The sequence below is a fragment of the Pezoporus occidentalis genome, unplaced genomic scaffold (genome assembly GCF_034315485.1).
Source record: "Pezoporus occidentalis ecotype Australia unplaced genomic scaffold, CSIRO_AGI_Poc_V1 ctg143, whole genome shotgun sequence".
NCBI lineage: Eukaryota > Metazoa > Chordata > Aves > Psittaciformes > Psittacidae > Pezoporus > Pezoporus occidentalis.
Window position 1 is genome coordinate 672,789 of NW_026913241.1, and position 9,489 is coordinate 682,277.

The 9,489-nt window shown below is 43.3% G+C and overlaps 1 protein-coding gene across 2 annotated transcripts in view; it reads left to right on the top strand.

Moving 5' to 3' along the window:
* The window catches only part of TMEFF2 (transmembrane protein with EGF like and two follistatin like domains 2), a 128,114-nt gene extending 119,058 nt beyond the window's left edge, over nucleotides 1-9,056 (top strand). The window contains exons 8-11 of one of the 2 annotated variants that reach the window (XM_062609992.1): nucleotides 632-755; nucleotides 2,237-2,395; nucleotides 7,297-7,383; nucleotides 7,791-9,056. In XM_062609992.1, the coding sequence (XP_062465976.1) occupies nucleotides 632-755; nucleotides 2,237-2,395; nucleotides 7,297-7,383; nucleotides 7,791-7,887 (467 nt within the window). In that variant the 3' untranslated portion in view covers nucleotides 7,888-9,056. The remainder of the gene's footprint in view (nucleotides 1-631; nucleotides 756-2,236; nucleotides 2,396-7,296; nucleotides 7,384-7,790) is intronic. The other variant, XM_062609993.1, reaches the window with a different exon arrangement.
* The last annotated feature ends 433 nt before the right edge of the window (nucleotides 9,057-9,489 follow it).

The following is a 9,489-nucleotide window of genomic DNA, read 5'->3' on the forward strand; positions in this document are numbered from 1 at the left end:
ATGGAGGAAAGTATTTTCCAGGATCTGCAATCCCAGTGACTATTAACAGCTACAGAAGTAGGCATAGAAAGTCAAACCAGTTTAAAGGTACCTGTGCTGTGGGACAGGCAGGAAGCCTCAGGGCTCTGGGGCATGAGTGTGCATTTCTGATGATAAACTCCAGCTCTGGCCTCCTGCTCCCCTGCTTCAGCCGTAAAGTTACCTTTCTGAATATGTTGTATTGAATAATTAAGCATATTGTAATGGTACATTGCATGCAAATGTCCAGAGTCTTCTTCCTAGCCTTGCTTGGGTGTGAGGAGACAGTCCATAAAGAATAACAGCAATGATCAGGCATTTTTTATGTGCTATTCTGTAATCAGGTTTTGAATAGTCAAATTATTTTGTCTGGTGTCTCATTTGCTGTAACTTGACAGGAATTAAATATGCAAAATAATGACAGAAAACCTTGCAAAGCTTTTCATCTACATCAGCCGACCCTTTTCAAGGTGCAAACCCTTCTTCTTGCTTCCATGAACAACATCTCTCACATCTTCTTCTGATTTTCCTTGCTTTCATCTGTTGAGTTCTTTCCATCTTTCCACCTTATTCTGCATTGTCAGGTTAATGTTCCCTTCACCTCTGTTCACAGAGAATGCAAATAAACTCGAAGAAAGTGCAAGAGGGATCTACATCCCTTGTCCAGAGCATTACAATGGCTTCTGCATGCATGGCAAGTGTGAGCACTCCACTAACATGCTGGAACCGTCTTGCAGGTAACCCTTCTACTGAGGAGGAAAGGCTACACACATGAAAAAAAACGTAATCTAGACAAACCATGGAAAATAATGGTAACCGTGGCCCTTTGTGCTACAAAACCCATTAGACTTAAATTATTCAACGAAGTCCCCATTTTGTGTGGTGAAAGTGTATTGAGTTATGCACAATGTTAATTGATTGTAAGAACATTCAGTAACCTTCAGTTATATTTAGGTGTATTTTTAAAAGCACTTCACAAAGGGCTCAGGCAACAACCAGATAGCCTTCTCATTCTGAAGGAAAGGCATGACCCCAGGGGTATGTCCCTGCTGTGGCAGGAGGCATGCGAGCTGGGGCAGCGAGCTGGGACAAACGTGGCTCCATGCGGGAGTCTTTGGAGGATGTTAGGGCAGGGAAGAGGAGTAGTAGTGAAAGGACATGTTTCTTCAGTGAATGCCTCCCTGCAGAGGTGGGGATATTACCTCTGAAGTCCAACCAGCAGCCTGGTGGCAGAGGACTGTTATGCATGAAGGACCATATTCCTGGGACTTTGAACTTGGAGAGCTAAGATACAGATCAGATTTATCCCACAGTGTAGATCCCTTAAGCCAGCTTCTCCCAGCTCCTGCAAACAGCCAAAGCAAGTTTTGTTCTTTGCAAGCTGCTGTGTTTTAGGTTCTCCCTTCAGATGTAAAATGTCCTTTTCTCAAGCTGCTGGCTGCTGTGGGAATGTAGGAGAGGAAAAGGGTGGAAGCACAAGGCTTGACCCATCAGGGTTAGTGTGCCACTAGCACTTCTGAGAGGGACCCAAGCAGTCTGGCTCAGTCTCTTAGGGTTGCTGCTGCCATTGACCTGGATTTTCACATCTTCTTTCTTGGGATTTTAGCAAGAGTTAAAATGGGAAACCCACTGTTTCTTCCCCAGAATCACAAAAGGAGAGATGTCAGTCTGCAAGATGGGAACTGGTGAGCAGCGCAGCAAGCAGCATTGGGGTAGATGGTTGCAGCATCAACAAAGAGTTTTTTATAGCAACCAGACAAAAATGTAAATGATGTATCCACTTGCAGGAACATCTAATCACATTTCATATGGAGCTTGGATGATTGCTTATCACCTCCTTCGGGGTAATCTGCATAAGGAGCCACAACTAGATGGCTTTTCACCCTCCCCCACCTCCCCAAAGAAAGGGAGAAATGTAAAATATGTTGTGCAAGGAACTAAATGGATTCTCAACACAACATGCAAGTAGTTCCACTTGATGCTAGATAAGTCCCAGCTCCCTGGGCACCTCCTGGCACTGTTGCAGTGATGCTAGGACCTGAGGTCTGCCTTCTGGGAGGTCAAGGAGGCACTGGTGCGCTCTCTAGAGCCCATCCGGCAAGAAAACACATAAGCTCATGCTTAGGCAACTGATTTTTTTTTTTTTCAGATGTAATTTTTGGTTTTTTCATTCTTTGAAAGCAGCAGATAACTGGGTAAAAAACATCTCTCGTTTCAGATGTGATGCTGGCTATACTGGACAACACTGTGAAAAAAAGGACTACAGCGTTTTATATGTGGTTCCAGGCCCAGTACGATTTCAGTATGTCTTAATAGCAGCTGTGATTGGAACCATCCAGATTGCTATCATCTGTGTTGTAGTCCTCTGTATTACAAGGTCAGTATCTCTGGTATTTTGCAATAGGAAAAGAAAAGACTTTTGTTTTGCCTACTTTGTGCGCTGGTTATATGGGTTTCTGCAGTGACACTGATGACAGCAAATGCTGTTTAATTCAGCAACAAACGGAAGATACCGTCTGGTCCAGCCAGCCAGTGCTGCCTCATAATTGCGACTGAATTTTTACTTCCATCTTAATCAAACTTAGGTAGCAACAGTGCCTACAGCAAATGAAGATTCCTATTTTGCATTCAGATGCTTGGACAAATATTGTTCATATAAATAGGGGAATATAAATACAGCAGCTGGATCAACACTTAATAAAACTAATCATATCTCCATCTGGTTTCCTCAAGGGCCCATTCCCTTAGTCCTAATCAGGCAAAGCATACAAACTTTAAGCCTGTTTGTGATCCCATTGATTAAATGATTTCATTAGGCATGTATACATGTTCAAAGGTAACGCACATGTTTACAGTCTTCTCTGGATGGTGGCACACCAAGCCATATATGATATTTTGTTTCTTTCTTTCTTTAATGAGGAGGAAAGGGTGGCTGTAATGGAAACAACAGCTCCAGGGCAGTTCAGAACATGAGGGGTAGATGCAATCCTTCCTCTCCTACATGTGCTGCTCTGCTTCCACGCTGAAGTGTGTTACTGTCTCTAGGAAGGGTTGGAGTAGGTTCTGAGCTTTAGACATCTTCAGATTTCTCTCAGAAATCACAAGGTTAAATTAATCCAGTTAGTAGGAATGAGAAATCATTAGATTTAGAAATAAATTTATTTTTGAAATTAAAAAGAAAAATTCAGGCCAGGTATCATACCTGTGCATAAAATAAAATCTCAAATGTATTTCAGTCCTTATGTTGCATTACCTGGCTGGAAGACTGGTCTAGAATTTGTTCCTGGAAAAGACAAAAAGAAAAATAATCATAAATCATTCTCCAGCCCCAAGGCATGAAACAAAACCATCTGATGAAAGGTAGCTGCTTTTTTTGGCCAAGCTGAGTCCATCAGCTCAATGGTAAATGCTGAATGAGCAACAGATTATGGTGGTATTCACAGAAGTAATTCAAACAAACAAAGCAGTAGTTTGTGATAAGAAAAAGAAGATGGTTTAGTAACTGATAATGGAACAAATGCTCTGCATAGTTTTGTTGAGTGACTCTAGTTTTGTCACCTTGACACAGTAACACAGAGTATTTTACACTGAAGAATGAAGACAGTGTGCTTGCGGTGATCTGGTACTGTAATGCAAATTACCCATCACACTGTTTTCATACATGGATGGTACCTTTTCCTACCTACTTTGTGACCAAGTTAATTTATGATCTTTTGACTTTTTTTCTGTAATGGATGTAATTACTGCAGAAAATCCTCTGTCCCAGCATAATGATTTGAGATACATTTACAAAAGTGTACTCTTAAGTGAGCCTTAAGTAAGAAATCCACACGATAAGAGCACGTTGTGGCAGTACATGCATAAGTAATTGAGTTTTTGAAGCCATCTGCAGTGGAGAACCTGACTGTACTGGTTTGAACTCCACAGTCTGAACTCTTGAAAGTGCTAATCCCACACTACCAGGTCCCTGAGAGAAAGAAGGGAAACTTCACTCACATAGAGGATGCTGCAGCCAGATTCTTTGCTGCTAATTTCAGTGCAGCTTCACCTAATTAATTTATCAAATGAGTTTGGTGCACTGTGTCCAAACTCTGCATTTGAGCCACATAAGACTACCACTGTAAATCTTCTAGGTATCATTACTGTTGTTACTCTTAAAATCACAGCTGTACAGTGGTACTCATGTACAGGGTGTCCTCCATTGCTGGAAGTCTCTGAGCAATTCCTGGGCACTTTTAGGGCCGCTGTTGCACAGACACTGTAATCTGAATAAATGAACTGTGCTGCTGACAGGGGCAGTCTGCCCTTGCTCCTGGGTACCCGGTCCTGCCAATGTTCTTGTGCCAGCATTGGTATTTCTGTAGCCACACAATGAACCCAGTCAGGGGATGGATTCAGCAAACAAAACATTGTTTTCAAGTGTCTCAATTCCTTTATGAGGTCGGCCACCCAGCTACTCATTGCTAGTGCCAGTGATGAGAATAAGCAGCTGGGGTGGAGAGGTAGGGGACCAGAAGCCAAGAGATACAAAGAGAAGGAGGTGGAGCAGTGAGGCACAGTTCCTACCCAATGACTTTTATCTTAGAGGTAAGGCAAAAGAGAAGCAATGATAAAAGTGAAGGAGGATGGCAAATAGTATAGGTATGGTCTAGTGTCATAATGATTCTCATCAGTTTTCTTTACAGCTTTGCATTTTTAGTGCTTCCCTAATGTTTAGTCACAGCAGCTTATTTATGTGAAGAAATAACTTGATTAAAAATGAATGCATAATGTGTTTTACCTGCTATGAATCACATTGTGAGTAACTCGAGCTTGCAAGCAGGCTTCAGTGGCGGGAGGGCAGGCAGCGTGTGCTCCAGTACCTAGTTTACATTGATGTAACTGCCGTGTTCATAAATGAATACATCCCACACACAGAGCACTACAAAGAACTTTTGATTAAAGAGTTAAGGACCAAGGAAAAGCTGTCACTCAATTTTAGTGGGTGATTAAGTCTAAAAAGCTGGTTAAGTGCCAGCACCCCTCTTAGGAAACCCAAATGCACTTCAGACACAGCCTACCTGCAAATGCAATAGCACTGCATTCCAGTATTCATGATGTTGGTACTTGATCCTGGGGCCTTCCCAACCTTCCATCAGTTGGTAGTGTAGTGTATTATGCAATTAAAACATGGGCATTTTTGATTAAAAGATGACTTTTCATGATCTTAATTGGAGTAATCTCTATATTTGACTTGATCTCTCTCGACCTTGGACTAAGTGACTGTATAGATGCTGTCAGTGTTGGTTTAGGGAAAGCACCTGTGAGATGCTCATTTCCTTGCTCCCAACAGGAGTAGTCAGTATCCACCCTTCTCCGGCAATGCACAGCTGCATCCCCTGGGATTTCTGACCATCCTGGTCATCCGCAGCCACTTGGTACCTCCATGTTTCTTAGAAAACCAGTCTGGCTGTGCCCACTCTGCCTGATTCCCCAAACCGCCTTCTCATGGACGAGTGCTGGCAAAACAGGGCTGCGCTTTGTGCTGTAAATCCTCATCCTCTGGGATTCAGGAGGAGCCCCTGGTAGCTCAGGGCTGCAGGAGGATTTACAACGCTGTCTCTAAGCACCCTGTCGAGGTGTCAGTGCTGTCTCCCATGGAACGCCACAGGGTCCTGCTGTGCAGTATCCAGCTGACTGGGCAGGAGAGGCCGCCTGGGGACAGTCGGGGCTGGGAGGCTGTCAGCATGTGCATGACATGACATGCGGCTCAGTGAATCAGCCCTGTGTTTGCTAACAGCGGCTCCCTGACTCACTCGGAGAGCTTGATCGCCTTTTTAGGAACACACACTGAATAATGAGTTTGTCATGAAATTACAAACCAGCTAAACTCGGCATTAGTTTCATAATGAAAGCTCTGCTGTGACCTCCAAGAGCGCTGATTTTTCCTGGAGTAAAGATAGCAGCCTACTTTACTGCTTCCAAGAAAGGAATGAGGCACAATGTAATACACAGCCGTGCAGTTTCTCATGAGGGGGTGGTCCTGTTGGTCAGGACAATCTGACCCATATTTTGTTACACACTTACATAATTGTGTTTCAGCATTTTGAAATGTTTCATATGAAATGCTTCATGAGTCCTTATGTTCTTGTATAGCCTTCCTGTTGGCATCACGAAACTATAGCATCACTCCCATTCAACAGAGAAAAAATGGCCTTTTTCGTTTTAAGGGGTCAGTCAGAACTTATTTCTCTCTGTTCTGCTGTTCATTATTTGACACAGAGCTTTGAGTTCTCACTGCACTGAGGGTGGGCTCTACTCGGTGCATAACCCATAGGGTTTCCTGAAGTGCTGCAGAAAGCCTTCCCCTAAACAGAAAAACAAGTTAGCCCAATGCAAAGGGAATTACTTTCTGTGTTAGTATGGACTAGGGTATCATGGGGCTTTCTGTCATGCCACTCCAAGAGGGTGTTTCAGACTTTCTTGTGTACCTTCCCAAGCAGAGAACAGAATGAGGCAAACCCAGGATAAACACTCACACTGAACTTCAGCTGAAGAAAAAGCTTTCTGTCTAAGTATGCTTTTCCATGGGAGGAAACCAGAAACACAGTATTATCTTTACATTAAAGACAAACACTTCATAGCATCCCCATAGCTGATGCTGCTGCAGGTGAATGGTGAAAACGTGTTCTTGCTGAGGCACACCGTGAGGTCCTGGGGCAGAAGAGATTTGCTTTTGCAGCCACCCAAAAGGAAAATAAGATTTGGGTTTTTTCCAGTGCAATTGCTTTCCTCACTAAGCCAAGCAGCCTTGTGAGGAGTGTAGTGCGGTGCTCGCTAATGAGCTGAACATGGAGCATTTCCATGGAGACTAATAGGGATTGCAGACGCTTAGCTCCTCAGAAGCACCAGCTTCCACTTTGTAAATGCTTCACAGACCTGGGATGCTGAGCAGGTGAGCATGCAACCATCCTAAATCTTCCACCTGCACCTCTCTGAAAGTAAACCTGTTACTTAAAGACAAGTGGTGCAGTGCAGCTGGGGCTGTCACAACGCTGCGGAGTCACCACTGCTCACCAGGAAGGAGCAGGAATCGTAACATTTCTCTTGCTATATTTTCGTTTACAGTATGTTTTGTGGGGTTTGTGTTCTGGGGGTTTTGTTGTGGTGACATTACCATTAGCCAGCCCATTTCATTTAATTGAAGAGGAAACATGTTGAGGGGCAGAGGATGCTTGTGCCACTGCTCAAGCAGATGCGTTGTTAAGAGCTGTGTATTCTCACAACTCTCTTTTCCAGGAAATGTCCCAGGAGCAACCGAATCCACAGACAGAAGCAAAACACAGGGCACTACAGTTCAGACAACACAACAAGAGCATCGACAAGGTTAATTTAAAGAGCGCATGTTTCCACAATGGCAAAACTAACTGCAGAGAGCTTGGACTACAAAATACAGTATTATAGACAAAAGATTAAGACAAGATCTACACATGTTGCCTTGCATTTGTGGTAATCTACACCAATGAGAACATGTACTACAGCTATATTTGATTATGTATGGATATATTTGAAATAGTATACATTGTCTTGATGTTTTTCTGTAATGTAAATAAACTATTTATATCACACAATATAGTTTTTTCTTTTTCATGTATTTGTTATATATAATAAATACTCAGTGATGAGAAAAAAATTGCCTTTCTTAAATTTGCTGTATCTCATACATAGCTGTGTATAGTCTTGGGATATTGTATATGGACACTAACAAATCTTTTTTTTTTTTCTTTTTCCAGTTCTAGTGGCAATTTTGAGTCTACTGAACTCAGTAGTAGGGTTTTGAGTTGGTCCAAGATCAGCGACAATTATGGATGTGGGAAAGGTGAAGAATAATTTAACCTACATTGAGGAGGGATAAAATATTTCAGATCCGGAGTCAACTACATTTCATCAGCCTTCTTCTCCCATACCATCTATCTTTACTGTCCCATAGCTTAGGAAGTCTTTGCCTTCTAAATTAAATCCTAACCAAAGGGGAAATGGAAATTGTCAGTAACCACAATGAGAGTGTCGGGGTAATGTTTCGATTTGGGAGAGAATTAGGTGTCGTCAAGGTGAACCCTACAAAAACGCCTTGCAGAATCTCAAGCTCTGGTCAGTGGAGTGAGTGAAAATTGCTTCTTACTGTTGATTGAAAATTATTAGGTTAAAAAAAGTTAATAAAATAATAACAGCTGAAATGCCAGCACCATTTGTACCTCGTGAACATGCTGATGCAATTTATTTTTTCAAAGAGAAGGTGAAAGCCACTCAGAAAATACCTTATGAATAACTTTATGGGTGACCCTACTCCATTAAATGTAATGAAGTGAAATGTTGGCTATATCTCAGGAAAATAAGGGCATGTGTTTTGTCACATGCACATGATGGACAAGAAGCAAAGTTATTTCCTGATAGCTGAAACCCTCCAAAACACATTCTCTCGAGAAGGTAGCATTACTCTAGTCTGTGCTATGAATTTTGAAGATGACAGAGTGAGACTGAAGGGCAGAGTGTGGTAACTTCACTCCTGCTGGATAACCCGCTCCACTAATTGATTACCGGAGTACTAGTCACACTAATATAAGTGAACTAAAACCCCTTTGTAACAGTATTCTTTGTTGCTGCTCCTTTCCAAAGAGACTTTTCCAAGGCAGAAAGTACCCATGACAAGAGTTAGGAGTATTTCTCACTGTCATCACCATGTAAGAAGTTGCATTTGGGTCAGAATCAGACCTAGGGTTACCTGGGATGATGTCTCATGAGTATGTTTCCATTTCCTGCTTCAGCACTGGTCTGATCGCCCACAACAGTCACCACCAGCCCCACCGGTGACAGTCCACCCAATCCAGCCATCAGGCACAGGTGAAGCGGTACTGCTACTCTTAACATGGCTTTTGGTCTTCTCCCACCCCCCAGCCTGCTTTAAAGTGAATCCATTGCATGATATTCACACGGTTTCAGTTTTTGTCTTGTTCTGGGTTTCTTGGCTTTTTAAAGGTAATAAAAGGCGATTGGCAAGAGATGCTTCCAGGCACCTGGTCTTTGCTGATTGATGGGAGTGGGAGTGTGGTGCTTTCACAGGCAGCGGGCAGGAGACCGCACGTGACGGCTCTGCAGCACAGGGATGCTGGCCCTGCAGGGACCATCTGCTTCCCAGTGCTGTGGACTGGGGCAAGACAGAGGGAGAAGGGGGCTGTTCTCCCAGCTCTCAATCATCAGGGCTTATTTTCAGATTAGAAGCATGACAGTGCGGGGTTGGATAGTGCAGCAGAGGGGCAGCGAGCAGGCGTGATGCTGGCCCACTGGACCACAGGGACATTGCTATGCTCAAACCCACTGCACAATGCTCCTCTTTGTCCCAGTCCTTGCTGGTTTTGTATCCCATACATAGGCTCAGTGTGACGTGGAGGGGAACCCAGGCTCTGCTGAGCTGTATAGGTTTGGTGACACAAG